Genomic DNA, 24,949 nt, shown 5'->3' with positions numbered 1-24,949 from the left:
CAAACGTTTTATCGGCAATAGTTGGCCTCAACACTTGTAGAGCTGCGATGCCGTTCGTCTCGCTGTAAAACTGCCATTTGACAATCTTTCCACTTTTCTTGATGCTCATATTTTCATTTAGGCCAGTGTAGGAATATCTAGTGTAAAGGTGTCGGCGAAATTGTAACAGTGGAGCATCGTTGCTGGGCTCAGGGACTGTGTTAGAAGCTGTAATTACATACAATACTTACAGACCCTAAAACGTGCTACTACACCTCAGAAACGAACCGTACCGTTCCGTGCAAGAAGCGTACCGTACCGTGCAAGAAGCGTACCGTACCGTTCACAAAGCGAACCGTACCGTACACAAAACGAACCGTACCGTGCAAGAAGCGTACCGTACCGTACACAAAACGAACCGTACCGTGCAAGAAGCGTACCGTACCGTACACAAAGCGAACCGTACCGTTCATGAATAATTTTTGAAATAATTATGCAAGCCACGCCCCGAAAGCATTCCTAATCTTGCAATGACCGAATACAGTAAGTAATTTTCTTTTATTTCTTTCGACGCAGAGCCAGTTCAAGAAGGACGGAAAATTACCTTAGAGATTCAAAATATTATTATTAAGCACCATGCATCTGGACTCACATCTGTTAATATAAGGAAAGTAGTTACGACTTCAAAACAACTCGACAGAGTGTGAGGCGATTCCTTATTCGCTATGCATGATCGGGTTGTGCTTGACTAACATTTTTTCCGTATTAAATGCAGCATCATATTATTTTCGTGTACAATTTATAATAAATAAAAGTGAATTAAATACTTTATCGTATATTTCTATAGCTTTTATCTACCCTATTCTTGTCTCTATGAACGTTCTCGGAAACCAAGACACATCGAAAAATGTATTAGGATTCTGTGCTATTTTCCGAAACTAAGCCCTTAAAATCATTTTTTATTCATGTAAGTAAGAGTTTTAGGGAGAAATGATTACAGATTTAGCAACAACAACAAAATTAAAAAAAAAATTACGAACTAAATTATCAATTTGAAAGCGGACATGTTAAAATGTAAACGCCTCTCAATCACTAGAAAAAAAATAAATAAAAGCGATGTATATATAAATAATATGTGTCGGTTTACACTCTTTTGACCAACTCAAGATGTTATCGCCAATATAACATACTGTCAAAAAGTTCGATCGCCACATTTTCGCATGGAATTTTCAGTTTAATACACGTAATCCAAAAAAAAAAAAAAAAAAAAAAAAAAAAAAAAAAAAAAAAAATCTGGATATATGTCAGAATTAATTTTTATTTAAAGCATTTTCCCATTTCATTTGCTTTATTCACTGAAATCTGCAGGTAAAATATGTTACCTGGAATTTACACAAAAAGCCCAGTTTAATTAAAAAAAAAATGCTTAGTCCGTGCATGCGTGTTCATCCAAGTTTTTTTTAAGAAACACTGTACATTTCTTGTCATGGTCTCGTTATCTTGACTGGCGTCTTTCTATACTTTCGTTATTTACTCTAAAACATTTGAAAATTTCGATCAAGTATTGTCTTCACACGTGCACAGGTAAAAACTTGAGCTGTGTATATTGAACCGTAATCCCGTTAGTCCAGATATGCTTACATTCACACGTGTATCAACAGTTTGCTGTCTTTAACAGTAAGTCTACAACAACGAATCAGTTTTAATCAGCAGATTTAAACAGAATTTCATGTGCAGTCAGCTTTTCTTCTAGATCTTCAATAAAAAAGCGAGTTTGACAAGGAAACAAAGGGGGGGGGGGTAGCACCCGGCATGGGCAAATTAATCATTTTCAAAGTTTTTGAGGACATGCATGGCTGCATATTATTTATTTTCAAGGTAATTGAAAACGGACTATTTATTTCTAACATTGTGACATTAGTTTTTTCGGAAATCTGTCTTGCCGTCAATATATATTATATACATTTATACATTGTAGATTAAATTGTAGCTGTCTTAACCGTTTTCTCGATTGTAACTTCCCTTCAATAAACGTTTTTACACATTGATGGAAAATTTATGTAAAAAGGAAAACAATTACGCGCACAAAAAATAAGTAATATTTTGCACTTACTGTGTGCACTTCTACCGATTACTTTTATATGTATTTTTTCTAGTGAGCCAAACACCTAAGAAATCAATGTAAAAAAAAAAAAAAAAAATTCCTCGCAAATATAACTAATAACTTGTTTGATCATTCAGTCAAGAGAAAATCTTTTGTTTGTTTGTTTTTTTTTTAAAATGAAGCAGCAGTGACAAGAACGTGAAAAGAATGGTAGACGAAATGAAAGCATGAGCGATTTATAAAATCAATCTCATTTGTTTAAAAGTGTGATAAGTGAATATTTAAAATAATAATTGTATTCAATTAGGAAAATTTAAAGGAAAAAAAAAACATATGTACGCTTATTCGTTAAAAATATACAGAAAGGCCTTTTATGGCGACGCAACCAAAATATTTTTTTTTCATCCTTGTTATACAGTGTTTGTTGATATGTTCGATTTATTTCCAAGTTTTACTGAACCATAAGGCGATGTTGTACAAAATAAGATAAAAAAAGATAGACAACTAAAATTATTTATTTTAACATTGAAAGTAGTTCATACAGAAAGTAAATTTAAAAAAAAGATACAGTTATTAAGACGACTAGTTACATTTAATAACAAAAATACAGCTGTAAAAAGGAAATATTTATAAAGTTTTTAACTTAAAAACAACTTATTAAAAAATGCTTGCAACACCGTCCTTCCATTTATATAAAATAAAGAGATTATAATAAACGACTTTATGAAGTAGCCAATCATAATCTAAAGCGTACAGGCTCCGCCCACTTAATTTACATACCGTTCACCAAAGCGTACCGTTCACAAAACGAACCGTTCCGTGCAAGAAGCGTACCGTACCGTGCACAAAGCGAACCGTACCGTACACTAAACGAACCGTACCGTGCGAGAAGCGTACCGTACCGTGCACAAAGCGAACCGTACCGTTCACAAAGCGTACCGTTCCGTGCAAGAAGCGTATCGTACCGTACACAAAACGAAACGAACCGAACCGTGCAAGTGGTGTAGTAGCACGTTTTAGGGTCTGTATAACAAAGTGCCAGAGACTGGTGATTTTGCTCCGTCATAAGCGTAAATCGTTATATCATTTAGGATAAAAATCCCTATAAGCGTTAATTCATTTAAGCGTGTGCGTTATTATAAGTATGTTTACTGTTGTTATTTTTGAATCAGACTTTCATTGACACGCCTTTGACCCAAGTCATTATATGATGACATCTAACCTTTACATACGGGGGTTGAACCGGTAAACGCTCCATTTCTTTGACATGCTCTATAGAGACTTCCGCTGGTGTGAGAAAAACCGGATTTGCATCTGTATTCCAACACATCTCCTATTCCAAGAGCACCATTAGTTGTGATAATTTCAGCGTTGTTTTCTGTCGTCACACTCGGTACAACGCATTTACCTTCGTTTCAGAAGAAAAGATGAATGGAACTTGTATCTACATTTGCACCCCGGAGACCAACAATTTCATTAAAGAACCCCTTAAAATCACCCAATGTTGAAGTATTAAGTGTTAAATTTCCCTACCTTCTATATTATCGCAGTATCCACAAGTGCTCGGACAGGTGTGCCAAACAAATTCATCATTTTTACATGCTCTGGCATCCAACTTGAGGTATTTGTTGCAATTTGGTGTAGCATCTTTACATAATGTCCGAGCTTTTCAAATTTGAATTATAAAATCTGTAACTGATACCTCGTGAAATGCTAAGTTCTGCAACTGAATCTTCTTAACTTCAGGAATAACATTTTTCTAAAATTGTTTAAGTCTTTCTACTGGCTCAAATTTATAAAATTTTTCATGTAGTTAAATAAATTAAAATTTTTGGTGCTCGTAAAATATAACCGTATTATTTGTGTGTGTGTGTGTGTGTGGGGGTGGGGGGGGTGGGGGGTTAACAATCAAACACATGTATTATAAAACATAAAAATATACCTTGTGGTGAATAGGAGCAAACAAAGGATATATAGAATGCTGACCCACAGGATATTCCTCGCCATTTTCCATCTCTATCAGATATGTATGCACAGCTTTTCGAAGAACCTACGCCACAGTAAATCTTATTAAGTATACGTTGTTACATGTAAAACGTCAGCGTATATTAAATATAATGTTAGAGTAAATCAAAAGAACTAAATTTGTATGGAACAAGATGTGTTTGTGAAACACTATGCCCCTTATGGTAGCACAATTCTGGAGTGGGACGTAGACTACAGTGCAATAGTTATGGCCAATGTTCAAGTTTTTCAAATGTAAGTCAAAGGTCACAGTTGAGGTCACATGACAAAAAATGTTTGTACCAATGGAAAGGTCTTGTCATAATGAACACTCATGTCAAATATTGACAGCGCAATAGTTATGGGCTAGGTTAAAGTTGACAACAGGCAGACAGACAAACAGACAGACAGGACAAAAACAATGTATCCCCGGGATCTTTCGATCCCGGGGCATAAAAATTTACCTTTTTTATAGTTAGTCCATTGAACTTTTTCTCCATCTGGCCAAGCTCCATTATCAAGACCAATCCAAAAATTGACGCCATCTTGTCTATAACATAATTGTTTCATTTTAGTGTGATAAGTACGAGGGTTGACCCAAAAATACTGTCACAACTGCTATAAATCAAATGTTATCAACAAAGTTTGACATATTTTAAATACCCCTATCTATTTTGAATTTTGCCTGAAATTTTCATTCTAATAAATACAATACTTTCAAAAATATAAAGATATAAACAACGATAGGTTTTGTCCATCGCCTAGTTGGACGGCTAGAATGTTACCGACGTCATTATGACGTTACTTTAAGATGCTCGTTTTCAGTTCATCTGTATATCATAATCTTTTTAACCTCCCACATGGTTCTTTTTAATCATCTTTACTACAATTTTGCTATAAAGGGTCTTGTTTTGAGTTGTGGCTTAAAATTATTCAAAGAAGATGGGTGAACATGACGAGTGAAAAGCCTATAGTGTGACAAACATGAAGGTAAAAAATTAAATCTCAATTGTATCAAAATTTTCCATCATATTTCATCTAACATTAAAATATACTTTATATAAAATCTCTACAATTTGCAAAAATCTCTCAAAGATTGAAATTATTTGCTTATGAATATTGTAAACACACAAAAGAGGGCAAAAAAGAGTTATTTTCTCATGCTATAATACTATTTTTCGATATGAGTGGGTCTTCGATCCATTTTTTTGAAAGTTAATCCTTCAAGTTTGCATAAAAATATACATTTCTTGGTTTCCAAAAATATGGAGCAAAGACCCACTATACCTTAAAAATATACTTTTATGACATATCATTTGCATCTTTTCGAGAAATACTTGAAGTCCATTAGTCAAGGGTCATACCACAAACATGATTTAAATGCTACTAATCTTCAGGACTTGTGTAGTCTAGTGGTTAGCGTGCTAGTCTCGAAAGAAAATGATACTCAGGATTTTTATTGCGGGGTTCGAACCCCACGAATACCACATTATTTTTTAATAAAAGAATAAATTTTGCGGAACAAAATTTCCTCAGAAAAGTTTTGTTTATCACAATTTCATATATTTCAATAATGAGAACTTTACTCTAAATACTGAATTCACAAATTGAACATGATTTGTATATATCTGAAGCTATTGGCATTCTGCACACTATGTTCACACATCTCCTTTGTCCAAATTTTATTTCTAAAGTCATTCCTTTTTGCGTTAATCTTACGTAACACAAGTAATAGCTTTTCAAAAAGCTTGCCTGACTAAGCAATTAATATCTATAAAACATATAAGCATGATAAGAAATAAATGCTTCCGTCCATTTTTGTCGGGGGAAGGGGGGGTTGGTAATACTTCATTTATTTACCTAACATTTTTAAGACTTTATACAAAACATCATGATTTTTTTTTATCTGTACTTCTTTGTGACTCATCAGAAGAATGGAAACTTATTGGAAAAGTGAACATTTAGGTAAAGATATTTATTGTATCTCAAATAACAGGAATACCAGTGGAATGTACATGATATGGTTAACATTTTAAGCGTTTAATATGACATGATATTGAAGATTCTTTTAATGGTTTTAAATTAAAATGAAGTAAAGAAATCAAATTAATTTGATTGATTTGTGCTGGGTTAAGGTTACATGAATTAATTTCAAATGCATAGGAGATCAAAAATGACGATGGACAGCTGCAAATATAATAGCTAGTCATAATACCAATTGAAATAATTTAAAATGAATATTTGTATGAAGACTGAATTGTAGCGTGCACTTTTATACATAATTTTTTTATGGATAATATTAATCACCGAAATTTGAGAAAAATATTTTTTTTCTCAATATAACAGGCCCATAGCAACGTTTTCAAGGGGAAGGGATGTAAACACCCCCCCCCCCCCCAAATGACAAGCCAAAAAAAATGTAAACTGCCCAAACTCGAAAATCCTGTTTTATAGTTAGGGGTGGGGATGGGTAGGGGTGGGGGAACAATTCTGTAACTCTAACTTCTCGGCACATTTTTTATATGCTGAAATTTGCCTGTGTTCAACCATACAACAATAAAAAGTGAGGAGGAAGCAGCTTCAAAATGACAATTTACATGATAAACTACACTGTATATAAAATATATGATCAGAACACCCCCCCCCCCCCAGTGTCGCTGCGAACTACGGGCCTGTATAAGAAGTTAGGACATGTACATGTATGGACGTGCATGATGAAATTTCCACAATGTGAGACACAGAGCAAAATCTATCAAACCAGAAAAGTTTACCAGATGTTGACAATATATTATCACTATAAAGTAAAACTGCACACCGTTTCCTTTGTTGATGTGGAGTCTATTGAAAAAAGTATCGTAAATATATGTCTGAAGACAAACGATTGATTGATTGTGTGTTTTTGAACGTCCCACTCGAGAATTCTTCACTCAAATGGAGACGTCGTATGTTATGAAAAAAGAGATAAAAATTGTAGTAAAAAATCTTAACATGAAGAATAAGGTTTAAAGAACAAACTTAAGTTTATTTATTTCCATGGTAGTTACATGTATCTCACCCATTTAATAGAACAATCCAAGAAAAAGGCGCAAGATATTTGGCGCGAAATGATGGTGTCACCCCTTTCGCAGAAGACAAATAGACTAATCCAATAGATTAGAAAAGCAGGAAAAATGTTAAACGGACATGTTCGTGTAAGGAATTGCAAAGAATATACAGGTATATGCAAAAAAAAAAAGGAAGGAAGGAAGTAAACAATCAATATCTTGCATCAGTAATATGATTCTTTCTTCTGCAAGCTTTTTTTGTTATAATAAGACGGGGAACAAATTCCGTTGTAAATCAACTTGCACAAAATCTAGCTCACCAAGTATGATCTCTTAGTTTCGGACCATGGAAAAATTGATCCTTATACTGTCTGACGAGTCTGGCTCTTTGCATCAGGCAATCATATTAAATATTTGTTGTCGAAGAGAAACGTCATAACGACGTCGGTACATTCTTGCAGTGCAGCGATAGATGAGACCCAATGTTGTGTTTATTTTAATATTCTATAAAGTATTGCATATATCCGAATGAAATTTAAGGTCAAAGGTCAAAATAGAGAGAGGTATTTCGGTTATTAAAGATTTTATAGAAATGACATTACGTTTGGATCAACTCTCCTACATACACTGACCTCTGGACATAAACATTATTATAGCAAGTGAACTTACACTAAACTTCTCAGAAAATTATTCTCTTTGATATCTTTACTGGACACTAGCTTCGCACTATTTTCATCAGCGCAACGCAATAATGCAGTACTACGGTCCACCTCCTCTTCAAAAGCCTTATAGCATTGGCCCTGGAATGGTGTCCAGCCAGTTTTGCAACCTGTGTTTGTTTTGGATATTTGTACAATAATTAGTAGTTATCTAGTTAAAGTCCAAGTTATTTCCCAAACTATTAATTTATAACTTATTGAATCAAATAACGAATTTTGGATGCAAAGCGTAATGTTTTGCCCCGGTAGTAGATGTTATCATAAAATAATGTCTTGTGCTAACTTACGTCCACAAACAAACCCAGCACCTGACCAAGTTCCATCAGCTAGACAAGTGATTGTTTGCTTTTCAAAGTTGTTTGTTCTGCACGTAAGTACTACCGTTTCACCAACAAAATATGTTTCTTTCAATGTTTCGCTGGTGGAGTCGGATGGGATGGTTGGCTTCAAACACCTCACTGACCCAACTAAAAGTGATACAATTTTAGATTTATCAAAAACCCAAATTCTTGAACAGTTGAGTTGTTCAAATAATGCAAATTTCTTTACATTATTTATAAATTCAAAATACTGAATCAGATATAATTATCTTCTGCACTGTTTTATGTTTTATGTCCATTCTAATCAAATATTATTTTTAATATTCAATAAATATAGTTTTTCATATACATTTTCTAGTATACTACTCAAAATGAATTTATTTCAAGAAACCATTGTTCTTATAAGATTATTATTCTCAGAAGAATACCTCCAATTTTTGTTTGTCTATCACACATTTTACAAGACATTCTGCAGCCTCGTTTGAGTTCTGGGTCTTGCTCACATTTCGATATATCCACTGTTCTCTCCGCACAATCATCAAATATATCGTAGCACTTTTCTGAATTAGAATAAAATATGGTAAATACCCATTTATGATGCTATTTACTCGTCCAAGAATCTTTGGTGCTATTAAACAAAATACTTAATTTATTTCATATTATTATAATAATACTGTACCGATTCCACACACATCACAGTAATCTCGAGTACACAAAAACGTATTGGTAATACACCAAGGTCTGGTGCCGTGACCAGGATTACGACAATAGTTCCCAAGCAGATCGTCATCTAGATCCCTGTAAGTTTATCACAGAATATGCATAACTTTTACCCTGTACTTAATAACTTGATTTTAGAACATATGGAAACATTTAGAAGCAAAAATACTGTAAGCACTACTTGAATTCGAGTTTATTTACCAAACTGCAGGAAGAAAAAAAAGAAAGTTTAACTTACATCGGATTATAAGTATTACTAAGACAGTGTTTGACTTCCGACCAGGGTAAACATTTATTAAAACGTCGAGTGATATCAACTGTACCCCTGTAGTTTTCTCCGTTCTTGGTATAACAGAAATTAGGGTCATTTGCTGAAATTAGAATTCCAAACTAAGTCAATACTGCGGTTACAAGATTTGACATGAAAATTTCTTGGTAAAAAAAAATGAAGGTAGTATGCATACGTTCCAGCAGTGTAACTTTTGCCGAAAACCCTCGTGCAGCTTGCCGTAAACCAGTCTGAAAGGTCAGTCCTAGTTGGTTTTCTTCCGAGAGGACCGTCTTAGGGAATCTATCTCCACAGTAACTGTCAAATATAAATTACTCGGTTGTAATATTACAATTTATATGTAGCTGTTGGAACTAAAGACTTTGGTTCACTATGGTCACATTCGTCTGTCCAGATCACCCAATTACATGTATCACCACTTGGAGTTCATCATAATTTTGTGCGAACGTGAAACTTCTTTATCTAGGATACTTTATAAATACGTTATATATAAATGGGTTCAGTTCTTCTCGTAAAGACTTTCAAGATTTGAAAATCTAACCGATAAAAGAGAAATAGAAAACCAACGCTGTATCTATGGTTTAGGTTAAAAAAGTCACAGTTTTCATTATTTCCATATCAAATTATTGTCATAATGTTCTCCACACCTATAATCTCACCTCAGTCCAAACTGACCCGGAAGCGAATGTCTGACCTCTAGTCTATCGACGCAAGTTCCATCTGTATTAGCTGCTATGTCAAAATCATTAAAATCAAGTTTTAACTTGAACCCGTCTGGTGCCTGTAATTGAAAAGAAGAAAAAAAAGAGAGAATACAATTAGGAATTTGGAAATTTACTATTTCATCCTAATACATGGGCATTTCATTCATTACATATTCATTTTCATTCATACGTTGATTTGTCTATCTCATTCAACTCAAAATCGAGGACACCACAGATAGTTGCGCGTTTTTTTTTTTTGTATTTGGATGTACATGTATGACTAGACTCTAGAGAGAGACCTTGAAGGCAATCTAACATCTAAATTTTTTTTGCAAAATGTGATAACTTCAATCATCACCGTCTCTTACTTATGTAGCAATATACCAGTATTAGCTACATAGGATGTTTATGTTTCCCAGTTGACTCGATACACGTCATGAGTATATTCTGCATACACTCAGTTTCTAAACTGTGGCAGGCCACTGACAAATAAGTTGATGTCACAAACATATCAAAAATTGCGTTTAAAGTCAACATTTAGCACATTCTATAGTCGATACAGTGACCTCGTTTGCAAATGCAACCTGTAGCTTGGTCGAATGTTGCCTGACGTTTTTATACAAATTAAGGTCCGCGTTTGCTCAGATTACAATCTGAGTTGTTTAAAGGTACTTTGAAGCATTGTTTTTGTTTGTTATCTTCACACTTTAAGTTTATTGATCAACTGTATTATGTATTAAGCATAACATTTCTGTTATTCATATTTTATGAAGAAATTTCATGTTTGTTTTTTTTTAATAATATATTATTACTGATACTGACGATGACATTCCAGAAACAGGTTCTCCCTCCTGGGTACGGATTTGGGTGTCCTGGACTTGTAATAACTGCAGTTGTCTGTCCATCTTTGCTCAAGTGTATCTTGTTTCCGCAGTCTACAAGACACTAGCATGTTCACCAATCAATTCTCACAAGCTCAATTTAACATTCTCTGTTTTACCATGGCCGAACATGGATTTTTTGAATTGAAATTATAATATTAAGCTTTTAAGTCAGCATCATGGTCATGAAACAACATATTTTAGCACAAAGTATAATTAATGAAGAGAACAGTACTTTTCTGTTAGTAAGAATTTGCTTAAAACCATCGCACATTGGAGACAGTATTTTTATGATATGAATCAATAAATAATGTCCCTTTTCGTAGAAAGCATGCGTGGAACAAATAAAATAATATGATTCAATGAAAAATGCACTTATATTAATGCATAACAATCACAACAAAACCTCTAGCTTATCCATTCGTTTCTTGGGATAATAGATATTTATACAGAATTCACTCTTAAAGTCGTCACAACTGACTTCTTAATCAATGCTTTTTTTTGTCTTAATTGATAATCTTTTTATGTACAGATTGCAAAATCGAAAACTTGCTTTGTTTCACCATCTCTTTCTTCGTTATACTAGAATAAATTATTTTACCATCTTTGAAATTGAAAAGCTATACACATAATATTTAGAAAAATCATCAGAATTCTTTAGAAAAGTTATCTCTACTCCTGAAAATAAGGACTTTAAATCTATACATTTTCAGAGGTAATGACTTTACTATCAAATAAAATACATGTACGCTATTTTTGTCTAGTATACATTTTCAGAATTTATGATTCCAATGTCAAATAAAATGCCCTATTTTTGACTGAAAACAAACCGTATTGCGTTGGATAGTAGTAACAGATGTAGAAATACGTCTTCTTGTAATAATTTGTGGATATTTTTGGAGTGTGGCCCGAGGACGTAGGAGCTTTAGACTTTGTCCCTACACTGTATGTCTCCTCTTCAAAACTCATATCTACGAAATACAGAGTAGGTTAACAAGATTATCTGGATTTTAATTTTTCTTTTTAACGCAAATGTTTTATAACTAATCACTAGGAGATAAAGTTGTCAAAACACAGAGTATGTACACGTGTACCATCAGTTCGTTTGATTGATTAATTGTTTGTTGTTTAACGCCGTGTCGGTTGTGGTTCAATCATATCTTAGCCGAAAATGGAAAATGTTATGCAATGTATTGATTTGAATAATACCTGTTACAAATATCTCTATTTACCTTCAATCTTCTGACAGGAGGAGGATTCTTTAAACAATATAAATGGTTCTTTGTTTGGGATTTGAAGAGGGTTTCTGGTAAATCCATCAGATCGACAACAAAAGTACAGGGTCACGTGATCATCGAAGGAACCATCAGGAAGGGAACCAGTAAAATTATCTGGCGGTTGGCCATCAACCAAAGCAATGGATCCTTCAGAGAATTCTAGTTTCGAGGTAAGAATATGAGTTTTAGTTAATTTGCTCATGGATCGTTACCGTCAGCTTTTATCTAAACATCTGAGTGTTTTTAAAAATATCTATACCAGTAGTATCTTGAGAGTTTCACGTTTATTATATTTTAGTTCACTTACTGATAGAATTCCAAAATATATAGAATGCGTTATTCATCAAATATTTGTACAAAAGACCAACATACCATCAGGACATTTCCCTCCGACTCGGAGAAAACAGTAGGATCCAGGACCCCACTGTGCGTGGTCTCCGATTGGGGTAGTCTCGGTCTTTGTACAGAATTGGTAACGTAAAGTTTGTCCCTCAGACTCCAGCGCTGAGAAAGTATCAGACGGGGCCGAGGTGTAGTAAGAATATTCTAAAAATTGCCCCGATTGAAAGCCTTTAGGGCAACCTGACGCGGTTTGAACCATTGCAAATGAATCTTTTGGCCATCTTGAGTAAGAATGAGTTTCCTCTGAATGAGAAAGACAGTATTGAGAAAGATGAGTAAAATGTCCGAAATAAACAAATCAAAATGTTTTGCTCATATTTTTATGCCACTGACGTTTGATAAAAGAATCTTTGAAAATGTTCATCACATATCACGGAAAAAGAAACACTTATTAATCTTTTTTGACTTCAAAGATAAGGCATTGCAACACACATTAAATATAACTTTGCAGTAGCATTGAACTTAGTCGTAAACACATGATCTTGGTTCGGGATCATAAAAAAATAAGAATAGCTTATATGTAAAGGATCATTTTTTTTAAATTTGTATACATTACATTAAATTAACTTTTGGGACGAAATGTTTACTTCTACAACTATAATAATGATCAATTATGAGATCACAAATACACTGCAGTAGTACTTACTGAAATCAGTCGGAGTATAGTAGCAAAAAAAGAGTTTATAATTGGTTGTATACGAGATCCTCAGATAAGGTATCTCTCCAGATGTATGCAAGAGTTCTTTTCCATTTTTGATTCTCAAATATTGCTTGCTTGAGCCCATTCCTAAAAAAGCATAAAAATGGAAAATTCTTATATAAAAAAACTCACAAAAACATACAGTGAAAAGTTTTTCTTCTGGCATATCATAATTTTTTTCCTATTAAAAATTTAAATATTAGAGGACCTGAGACTTGCTGACAACCGGAAGTGACAGGAAACAAAATAAATGGCTCCTCAGAGGGTAGATTCACTGCAATCGAAGTAGAACCGTCACTACGGCAACAAAAGTAGAACCTGGTGTCATCGGAGAATTGGCCATCAGGAAGAATTCCGAAGATATCCGATGGATTCATGGTGTCATCATACTGTATATATCCAGTATTAAAGCCTGAAGAGAGAAGTGTTATGAAACTCATGGAGAACGCAAGTATTAACAAGAAAAACGTGTTTACGTATACTAGTAATTTTATATTGATTGGTACGTCATCAAAAGTAATTTGTAAAAAAGGTTACTCTGAATCAAATGATAAAATAATCTACAAGATTTATTACAACCGTTACTCTATTTCCTGGTGTATTTACCACTGGGACAAACCCCTCCTTGGCGGTAGACACAATATTTTCCTGCAGGCCAGCTGGGTGAAATACCATTTTCCTCTGTTTTCTTTTTAGTACAAAATTTGTAAAAAGTAGAGGTGGGTTTTGAAATTATGTCAGCACTAAATATAGAACTAGTGTGTTCCATTCGTGTGTCTTTATGATGTTGCGTAAAACTGCCTTCATAAAATCCACCGGGACAGCCAGTTATCTTGGTACTTAAGGTGGTGAAGGCTTCGGACGGCCATTTTGTTGAAATCATTCGATCTGAAGATATAAATATTCCATTTGCATTTCTCACTTTCCCAGTTTGCTCTCAACCTTTATATAATAAATGAGAGAAATACCCAAATTCGACTATTATAAAACCAAATAATAATAATAATACCCGGTGATAATAAAAACAAAGAAAAGGAAACGGGCAAACAAATACACGTACAAACAAAATTGTATCAAAAGATAGAGAGAGTTTTCAGTTTTCTCCTTGTTTGACCATATTTTGTCTTATTCATTGAAGTACAAGATGTCTAAGTGAAATACACATGCCCTAATGTGTGTCCCAGTTGTAATGTAGACACATCTGATAATTTTAAAATGACCTTGAGTTAGGGTCATGCGATATTAAATTTAATGCCAGATATGTAGTTTCCATTTGTTGCAATTAAACTTTAAAATAAATGATTCAGATCAAAATGTAAACAAAACAAAGTGAAAACAGACAGAAAGACCTATCAAAAGCAACATCACTTCCGATCTTTGATCTAAGAGTTTTGAAATTAGGGGGAAAACATTCATTTTTTTTTAAAGTAAAAAAAAACCATGCCTCCATCATAACGTGTCCGACATCCTGTAGAAGGGTCCAGGCCCTCTGGACAGCGACAAGTACACTTGTCCTTAACAACAGCAGGGTAACCGGAGTTGGCACAGGTCAAAGAAAAACTGCTACACCTCAGACCTTTAAATAGAAATACTGAAATTATACTTACAAGAGTGTTTTTTTATCGTTTTTTTTTGTTTATTTTAATATTTTCGTAACGGTTTGTAGTCCGGTTCTTCATTAATATGAAAGCACATTGCAAAATTAGATAACTTACAAACATCTTTTTGTTGCTGTTTTTTTTTTTTAAATAACAAAGGATGCAAAGATATATTTCTATTTATAAACACATCTTTTTTTCCTAGTTCTCACTTTCACTGACTTCAATGCATCAGGTCAATTAAAATTAGTAAAATGGTTTTCCCAGTATTTATATGTTACTATTCACTTTAAAAAATATTGAATTTTGGACCTATGCCGTATACGTGTAAGACATAGTTTTCATGTTAAAAATCTCCACATTTAGTCTGATCCTCAATGCTAAACACCTTGACAATCCGTGATTTGCGACACCTCACTGAACAAATAATATTGGTATGGGTCCGTTTTCTTTACTAGGTATTCCAATTCTGGATCAAATATAGACATTGTCTTTCCTCCAGTTGAAAAAGCCTGTAAAATGTATTTAAGACTGTCGTTTATTCTGTATTTTCTTCCTTAAATGGTGAAACTTTACCTTTGGCTATGGATCATTGCATATGAAAGTTATGATACATGAATTAGAATTTTTTTCTTGACGTTTCTTAGACCTAACTAACGAATCTGAAATTTTCTTTGATAGGACATATATACATGTATAATGATCTTTTAAATATATTGATGGTTTGTTATTGAAACACTTGAATATAAAAATAATGAGTCCCAATCAAGGTCTCGATTTTATCATGCAAACAAAACTTCTTCAATTATTTTATTATTACATGGTGATATTTTACAGTCCATTATGTACATTATGTATTTTAATTATAAACATGTATATTAGTAATTGTATTATGAACTTACATATAACCCATAGTGCATCACATTCGACAAGTCATAATATCCGAACAATTTGCTGTGCCTTATATTCTGTTCATAATATTGACTATGGTAATCTACAAAATATAAAATGTATAAAAACTACAGTGAATACTTATGCAGAGTATTAAAGACTCTTCCTTTTGGAATACATGTTGCATCTAATCTTCACCAACCAAAAATCAAAGTGATAAATAATATATGAAAATTAAAAAAGATAATTCTTATTTTCTCCTGGTAAAGAAACCTTTGATTTAATACAGTTATGACTGTAAACATGTTTATCTCTCACCAATTGATATCTACGTTGTACATTATTGTAAGGAATATTCATATATTCCTGTTAAACCTCACCCTTTTGAATATTGTCGTAATGAACACCCACGTAGTTATCATGCAAAGGGTTCTTTTGCTCATGTCCCAACCCAAAAGCATGGCCAAGTTCATGAACACAAATGTCCTTTAACAAGTAAAAAAAGTTTTGAGATTTTTAGTACACTGTATAAAGATTGTTCCTGATATATTACGAGTTTAACCATTACTTTTATTTTCAAATCTTGATGGAATTCATCATAAATAGTACATGCATTCATTGCATTGCTTATTGTCTGATCTGGTACTAACGTTAGAACAGCAATTAATTTTTTGGCTCTTCTTTAATTTTCCGACGAATGACCAACAACTAAAAAAGTAAAATAAAACGTTAAATAAGGTTGCACATATACAATACTGTTATAATAAAATTTTATTGATAGTTTGAATTTCTGAGGACACAGACACGCCTATACCGAACTATCAGTTTTAACTGTTGTTCATTTTGTTCCAAGAAAATGTAGGTAATACATGTAAATACACATAGTGCATGCATGTTAATAATGATTAATATGTTATAGGTTTACTTCATCTTTTTGTTTTAACACCCGAAACTTCAAACTATCGATGATTATGTTTGAAGTATTTCTCTAGCTAAACATTGATATGGAAATTGATGAACACTAGTCGTCTGTGCAGAATAAATGTTGATCAGATCAAAAGAATTTTTTCAAAAAATCTTTCTCTGTTGACAATACATTTATTTGTTTGGATATGACATCGAAACATAACACACCCACATGTACTAGATTTGCTTTGTAAGACTTACCCACTTGTAAAAATAACACACCCACTTACTAGATTTGCTTTGAATGACTTACCCACTTGTAAAAATAACACACCCACTTACTAGATTTGCTTTGAATGACTTACCCACTTGTAAAAATAACACACCCACTTACTAGATTTGCTTTGAATGACTTACCCACTTGTAAAAATAACACATCCACTTACTAGATTTGCTTTGAATGACTTACCCACTTGTACTTATATGGTGAAGGTAAGTATTGTGGTCCAAGCCGTAGTCCACCTGTGTTGTATTTGTATAAGGCACAAATCTTATACATGTCCAGTATTCATAATGATTGTGAGCTCGTATTCGACCTAACTGCTTTTCTCTATCTGAAAAAAAATTAATGTTCAGGATATCAATTTTAATTAAAAAGATTATACAGTGAAAGGGAGTGAAATACCTACCAGGCAATGTTTCGGTATCAAATAAATACGGCACAATCCCGTTGTCCCAAACTCCAGCGTTCAGCTGAGCAAATCGCTTATTCCTCCCTGTCTGTCCGACTGAATCCTTAATCATCTTTAATGATATGAAGAAACCATATTAAAGTGTTCTATATCCCTTTAATTTACTTTTTAACTCAATTATATTTTACTACACATACCCAGCTAATACACTCCTTTAAATCCCAAGTCACATTCCCAAAAACGACCAATGGCCGACGATTTTTGAGGCAAAAATGGATTCTTCAGACGACAGTCATTGTCTTGTCATCATTGTCTTACCCGATTTTGACCTCCTTTTTCGTCGGCCGACCAAATTTGTGTCCGACCGGCCAAGTTAATTTTTTTTTCTGCGACGGTGGTCGATAATCAGCAGTTTGTTAAGTCGGTCGCCGGTCGGTCGACATTTAGGTATTGGGTTTTCCAATTAAGACGGCCGACGATGCAAATCAAACTGCGGCTCAGTTTTGATGATCGGGCGACGATTGGCACACTTATAAATATTTAAACATTTAAAGTCATCGGTGTTTCTAGGAATTTTAAATGTGACTGCTCCGCGTCGCCCGATACTAGTGTCGGCTGATATGGCGGACGATACGAGAAAAATTTGGTCGCCATACAATCGGCTTAAATGTGACTCAGGTATAAAGGGCACTCTTTCATGATAGAAAATGTATTTGCTCTAAAGTAAAATCATAACGTTTAATCAGCATTGATACCTCACAATTAACACCAGGAGAAGGAACATCCCCGGGACTGCGTCCATGTTTTATGGCCAACTTTTGTTGGCGTTGGTACTCTAGACATGCGTCTTCCTCTTCTTGTATCGCTTCTTCTTCATTGTCTCTGTGCATATCTACCCTCTGAACGAAAAAAAGTATAGAAGAACCAAGCATTTTAAATGAGCACATTCTCGTAAATTTAACTACATGTCAAAATTCAGTCTGATTTGAATATGTTTGCTTACATGTTTCCTTCGTTGATTGTCGTGTGCTTCGTTAGAATCGCCTTTTTTGCCGAACACGTGATATTCATGAGCATTATCTGCATCCCCTTCGTCGTCATCCTATATTATGCAACGAGTGGAAGTTACAGTCGTACATTTTGCCATTGGTTCTATCTGCTCTAACTATAAAAGAAATTTATCATTTGCTGTACTCACGCCAAGATCGTCCGTAGAAGGACGATTATTCCCTTTCTCAATGTTTCGTTCGTCAAGAGACACGTCATCCGGTTCGTCTCTTATCCAATTAGTTTCATCTTTGATCTAAATATAGACAGTAAACTATATATAATTCATTTATGTCACAAAAATATGTTGCATATGAATAATGGAATTTGCTAATTTTAAAGATGCCAAAAGCCTAGTTAAAATTTTGCATTTCGCTTTTTTGATATGTTTATGGTGAATACAAGTCAAACGCACTAAAGCTATGAACTGAATTTATTATACTCTTGCTAAATTTGTATGTGTTTTGCAATAAAGGGTTATCTGAAAGGATTTTGCAAGTAGTTCTGTGTTTAAAACTTCGATTCGTATATCATTTTTTATAACCAAAATGTTTTGTATAATTACTCAAAGGCAGTCTAACTTTTTTTCCACACATACATGTAGATGTTTAGTTTCGATTAAATATAGTGAGCCAATGAATGTATATAGTATATTTAACTTAAAGATTTATTGAATAGACACTAGTTCATTAAAAGTCCAATGTATCTGTCTATGGTATATCGACTACTTCCAACTCTAAATATACATAGACTCTTAACAGGCAGTGCCTTGATATAAAGATATACTGCTAAAAGGGGTTTCAATTTTCATTTTTCTAGGATTTTGTGGGTAACACTCACCCACGATTTTATACCCTCCGCGATTATCATTATCGATATCAAATATATAAATTTAGTATTGAGTTTTTGTTGTCTTTGTGTAGTGGGTGAGGATTGAGTTTGATGTTGTGCTTGGCTTGGTTTTTGGTATTGTTATTGTGAAGCTGTTTACCAACTCTGTTCGGTAGTTTTCGTGACTCTAATATGTCGTAACTTAAAAGAAGACAGGTTTTTTCAACTTTAAAAATTTAAAATGACATTTGAAAATGTAAGAAAGCTGCTGTGTTTATCAGAAGGAGAAGTACAAGGTCAATAAACATTGTATTTGTTAGAAAGCATACTAATAAAACAACCATTTCCCACATCAAGATAACATTTATTTAATAATTATATTTTGAATTTAAAATTTATATAGTCAATGATCATAAGATATCAGTTTTGAAAGTAACCTTGGGAATGCACTGGTAAATATCCAATTGCAATCAGAACGAAGAATTAATGGGCTAGATGACATTTACTGAAATAAATTTTTTTGCTTAAATGGCAAAATTTCACTTTCTTACATATAGTTTCATTACTGGTAAATCTTTAAAATCATCTTACAAATTTAAAAACCATTTAAGAGGCAATATAGCATACATGTACATTGATAAGTTTTGTATAATTCACTACTACTGTATCGCCAAAGAGATTCTCAAGAAAATTACTTTTAGAATTCTTTTATACAAAATATTGAAATAATACTTACAACGGAGTTATCATTGGGTTTTCTAAATGTTAGGAACTGTATAGATACACATTTAAGGACAGGTGATACAAACAAACTTTTATCAAAAATCGTGAAAAGAACAACTCAAGTCATTTTTTTTGTAAGTAAAATGAATAAGTTTAACCGCATAGATTTTAATTTTTCATACACAGTTTCACAATAATGCGATTTAAAGTGATAAAAAGTTGTGTAGATTGATAGGGATGGTCACAGAAAGGTTGAATGTTGAACATCATAGTAAGTTTACAATTTTTTAGTATTTTAGAAATGTGTTATTTGCATCATTTACAACCAATATAGGTCCAAAAATATATATCAATCCAGGAATCCATGTTTTTGTTTGTATCATCTGTCCTTAAAATAGAAAAAAAAGTTGCCAATCATTTTTGGAGCATTATTGACATCCTGAATGATATACTGATACTCCGGAGAGTTCATTACAAAAGTGTGCTATGCCTTGGCCATGACCTGAATGATGAATTTACATTCCATTTAATGACATTGCACATACATGTATATTCAAAATTTCACTCATAAAATATATTTAGTTTTTCGTAATTTCATTAGAAGTATAGATGCATGAGAAGGAAAGTGATTTTTATTTAGTTGAAGTATATCATTTCATACCCCGACATTTTGGTTCTCAGAGGTAGGCCTTAGAATCATGAATTAGCCTTTAAGTCAGACTTCAGTTATTTATAAAAAAATATGAATATTTTTCATATAAAGTGACTCTTGAAAAATTAAAATAAAGAACATTAAAGGGAAGGCATTTTTAATAATGCTTCAAATTTTATGTTCTTTTCATTCTAAAACTTTTAGACAATGTACAAATGCTGACGGTTTTAAGGTTTTACCAAAGGTCAACATGCCCAAAAATTTATTTTTACAACAGCTCCAGAACTATGTGAGGTATAAAATTAAAACTTTTACAGTTTATAAATATATCATTGATTAAGAGATAGAAAGTATCACTTAAAAACAAATATTTAAAAAAATATATTTTTTGAGAAAAAACAATTTCAAAAAATTTGCATATTTAAAAAAATGCACCTGCTTAATTCTGTACTTATAGTGAAAACCATCATTGAAGAAATAATATATGTTTATCAATGAAGGGCAAGTTGGACGTGAATGGTCTCTGAAAGGCTGTTATTGAAAGCATGACATGTATAAAGACAAGAATCCCTATAAAATCCGCCATTTGCAATGTAATTTCGGTTTCAAATCTTAACATTTGGATAAAATAAACAGGGAAAACAACTTTCCAGAGGCTATCGTAGTCCAACTTGCCTTTCATTGATAAACATATATTGTTTCTGCAATGATGGCTTTCACTAAAAGTACGGAATTAATTAGGTGTATTTTAAAAAAAAATATATGCATTTTTTGAAAAGAATTTTTCTCGATAAATACTTTCTTTAAGTATTTGTTATCAAGTGATACTTTCTATCTGTTAATCAATGATATATTTATAAACTGTAAAAGTTTGAACTTTATAAACCACATAGTTTTGGAGCTATTGTAAAAATAGATTTTTGGACACGTTGACCTTTGGCAAAACCTTAAGTGTTAAGTCCGCTACATGTCCACAAAATGGCGTCCCATGCACTGGTAATTTTCATCTTTAGAATGTAGAAAGAAGGTAATCAGTGGAAGTACAGTCTGATAAACCTCATTATCTCAAACTCAATGGGACCGAGAAAAAAACTTCGAGATATCCGAGGATTCGAGATATTTAGGGTAAAATACTTTAAGAATGAGGGGTATGACTTCCAAATCACTTCGATACATCCATGGTATTCTAGATATATCAGTGTTCGAAATACTGAAGTTCAACTGTATGAAGAGAATGAACTTTCAACAGCAGTGATACCATTGTATGACCACGAGTACTTGCTCTCTCTCTCTCTCTCTCTCTTGTCGTAAGGAAAAACACATCCCATGTATATAACAAGCAATATTATTTTATACAAATGTCCTACATTACAAATATGTAGAACCTATTTGATTTCTTTCTATCATCTATTATCTGTGTGCTCCCTTTTATGTGAAAGGCATCAGGTGATACTAGTGTCGCTGAAGACTGGTCATTTTCAAGTGACAAACATCCTAGTAAAGATTTATTCTCAATGACATGCGATATTAATTAATTGATAATATAAACCGTATGTTTATAATGATATTTGAACGTGATAATTGTGCTTTTAGCAGTAGAACTGTTGATCCAGACGATAATTAAAATGTTTGTTAAGGCATTTCATATAAAATGCAAAACTATTTTTCCAAAAGAAACTGATATATGATTTTTAATTTTATGCTGTATATATACTAATGACTCGAAAATTTGTTATTTCTGAATCATTCAATGAAAGTTTCTTGAATACCATTTGAAACTCAAACATTTAATTCTTAATTTAATGCTTTTATTACTTTAAATTTAATTTTTTTATCATTAGATAAAAGTTTCAAGGAATATCTTCGGAAAATCAGTACAAGTGATAATACAATTTTTAATTTGATGCTATAAGTATTATCGAATTAAAAATTTCTATTTTATGATCATTAGGTGAAAGTTTCGATAATGATTTTTAATACTCAATAACTCAATACAATTTTAGATAATGTAAACATGAAGAGTAAAGGGCATAGCTGATTGCACTGCAAATCTACTATTATTAATTGAATATTACATTTTCCTGAATTATGGTTTCCATTATTGTCAAATCTTTAAAATCATTTTACAAATTTTAAAAACCTTTAACGAAGCAATTTAAAACACATAAATGAATTTTTCTGTAAATCACTACAGTCTCGACATGTGGACTCCCAGTGAGAAAATTAAAAAAAATATATATATAAAATTCCTTTATACAAAAGATTAAAAAAAAAGAACTTCTAGGGATAAGTTTTTCTGTATGGTAAAATATTTTTTCTACCTGGCACCAACCGGCTTCCGTATCAAAGTGATAATGATTCATAAAATGATATGATCATCAGCTAACAGGTTATTTCCGTCTTAGTCAAAGTTAGTTTGATCCTTAACTTTGCAAAATACAAAACTGCAGACCCCTTTAATCAACTACTTAATAAAATTTGGTGAAAAACGTTTAACAAGCACGGGGGTTGTACATCGGGGGTGGGGTTGGGGGTCTTGTCCACAAGTACCTTCGGTTTACATTTATCAATTATTACTTGTAGATGAATTTTGCATGTCATCTGGTTAATTGTTTTCAAACTTCTGTTGTTGCCGGTAGGAAACGTTTGTTAAATTTATTGACCTCTTTTCGACCTCGAAGCAAACTTATCTCAAGGGAAGACATGTTTTTAGTGTCTTAGAACAACATTTCTAGCTTTGTTTGTATTTGTGTAAATATCCACAGTGCATAATCGTACCACGTACACTAACCGGGTATATATTTACGTTTGATGAACTGGTTACATGAAACATTCTTTGTTCATAAGATAGACACATCTACAGGTATATTGACAGTCAAAGAACTTGTCACTCAATCTTATAATTCTTGTTTATTATGTCTTCTACTAAAGGCAAATTTTTGTTTGTAGACACCGTCTTAACAGTGGCCAAATTTGGTAAATATTCTAATTGTTGTATCCTGATAGATACAACCCAGCAATCCATACTTAAGAATTTGACAAAAAAATGTTTGATTTAAGTTTTCCATTTTAGAGATATTCTTTGCTATAGCAGAATTTTTCAAAAAATATCTAGCCCTTTTATCCACGAGTATTCAGAGGCTAAATGATTTCAAAATTATTTCATATAAGTTTATAAAGTACAAGCTAGCATTCAAACCTTATATTTCGGCTATTTTGATAAAAGAGAAAATGCACTAAAAGTGAAAGTTTGTCAATTTTGTGTTACATTGATAAGTATTAGTATAAGTGCCTGTTATAACAATGTTAGAATGTTAGCTAGCCCTTATAAACACGTGATATAATTTTGCCACTAAATACATGCATTCTAGAATAAAAGAGCTAGATTTTTTGAAAATTTTGCTTATGCAAAGTGCATTTCATTTGTTAGTTTGTACATAAAATGTCTATAACTTGGAAAATTAACTTTTACCTCAAATATTTTTTGATCAACTTCATATTAATTATGTTTGCTGGGATGTACCTCTCAGTCAATGCGCAAATCTGGAGTGGGTTGGGGGATCCGGAACCCCCCCTCCCTGGAATTTGTAGAGTTATTAAATTTCTTCGTAAAAGTAGCAAAAATGGCCTAAGAAACACTCCAAGCAACACACAGATCCCTCTTAAAATGGTAAGAAGAGTCATGTATCAGAAAACAAATTTAGAAAAGTGTCCCTCTCCCCAGGTTTTGAGATTTTATTTTTATTTCGCTTGTTAAAAGTTTGACATTTTTAAAAGAGTTTATGTGGACTCCCCCCCCCCCCCCCCCCCACCCACCGTTTGAAAAAATTCCGGGATCACGCGCCTGAGGCCAGAGCAATTAAGATTTTTTTTTTAAATACGCCACTCATAAAACGGTTTCTACATATAAAAAATGCCTTTAGTAAAAATCCTTAGGTGATAAACTGTGAACTAATGAATTAGAAAACACGAGATTACATATGTATATATTTCGGTAAGGTATAACTTAAAATGTAGAGATTTTTCTTCTAGTCAAATACAGACAAAAAATTTAAAGGTTATATTATTGTGGAATCAATTACCTTTTCCTGTGACTGAAGATCTTTATTTAAGGCACGCAACAAATTTTTCAAAAGTTGGTGTTTTGTATCGTCCACGTGTCCACTATGTCCAGCTGATGTCCAGAACACTAATATAAGTAGCGAGCACAGAACGAAACAAAATACCTGCATCTTGTTAGCCTGAACGTGTGGTCCTGTATCTACCTGATGTTTCGCATCTTTTATTAAAAATATGTGGAGCAGAACTTAAATTGGAGCCATTTAGACACAATCGTCGCTTTCTACCATTATCGTTTAATGCACAAGGTTGATTAACTCTGGATTTGTGTATATTTCATTTTTAATTACGTACATGCATTGAAATGGTATAATAGGTACACATTTCCATGTAATGGATAAAGGATG

The 24,949-nt window shown here is 32.9% G+C and overlaps 1 protein-coding gene across 1 annotated transcript in view; it reads right to left on the bottom strand.

Moving 5' to 3' along the window:
• LOC133178176 (uncharacterized) overlaps positions 1–24,715 on the bottom strand; it is a 29,526-nt gene extending 4,811 nt beyond the window's left edge. Inside the window, exons 1-30 of the mRNA XM_061312924.1 lie at positions 24,566–24,715; positions 18,429–18,533; positions 18,234–18,332; positions 17,986–18,129; positions 17,228–17,342; positions 17,008–17,152; positions 16,283–16,340; positions 16,013–16,118; positions 15,644–15,735; positions 15,130–15,253; positions 14,588–14,719; positions 13,750–14,031; positions 13,352–13,555; positions 13,090–13,230; positions 12,414–12,686; positions 11,997–12,200; positions 11,595–11,735; positions 10,706–10,818; positions 9,839–9,960; positions 9,355–9,476; positions 9,129–9,261; positions 8,850–8,968; positions 8,599–8,730; positions 8,138–8,317; positions 7,801–7,960; positions 4,552–4,637; positions 4,026–4,133; positions 3,617–3,748; positions 3,306–3,491; positions 6–207 (exon numbers count right to left, since the gene is read on the bottom strand). Of these exons, the coding sequence (XP_061168908.1) occupies positions 6–207; positions 3,306–3,491; positions 3,617–3,748; positions 4,026–4,133; positions 4,552–4,637; positions 7,801–7,960; positions 8,138–8,317; positions 8,599–8,730; positions 8,850–8,968; positions 9,129–9,261; positions 9,355–9,476; positions 9,839–9,960; positions 10,706–10,818; positions 11,595–11,735; positions 11,997–12,200; positions 12,414–12,686; positions 13,090–13,230; positions 13,352–13,555; positions 13,750–14,031; positions 14,588–14,719; positions 15,130–15,253; positions 15,644–15,735; positions 16,013–16,118; positions 16,283–16,340; positions 17,008–17,152; positions 17,228–17,342; positions 17,986–18,129; positions 18,234–18,332; positions 18,429–18,533; positions 24,566–24,715 (4,310 nt within the window). The remainder of the gene's footprint in view (positions 1–5; positions 208–3,305; positions 3,492–3,616; positions 3,749–4,025; positions 4,134–4,551; positions 4,638–7,800; positions 7,961–8,137; positions 8,318–8,598; positions 8,731–8,849; positions 8,969–9,128; positions 9,262–9,354; positions 9,477–9,838; positions 9,961–10,705; positions 10,819–11,594; positions 11,736–11,996; positions 12,201–12,413; positions 12,687–13,089; positions 13,231–13,351; positions 13,556–13,749; positions 14,032–14,587; positions 14,720–15,129; positions 15,254–15,643; positions 15,736–16,012; positions 16,119–16,282; positions 16,341–17,007; positions 17,153–17,227; positions 17,343–17,985; positions 18,130–18,233; positions 18,333–18,428; positions 18,534–24,565) is intronic.
• Positions 24,716–24,949: the final 234 nt, after the last annotated feature.

The sequence above is a fragment of the Saccostrea echinata genome, unplaced genomic scaffold (genome assembly GCF_033153115.1).
Source record: "Saccostrea echinata isolate AGI-Se365-2 ecotype Australia unplaced genomic scaffold, CSIRO_AGI_Sech_v1 ptg000002l, whole genome shotgun sequence".
Classification (NCBI taxonomy): domain Eukaryota; kingdom Metazoa; phylum Mollusca; class Bivalvia; order Ostreida; family Ostreidae; genus Saccostrea; species Saccostrea echinata.
The sequence above is the reverse complement of the archived record's forward strand: the minus strand, read 5'-3'. Positions and strand labels throughout refer to the sequence as shown.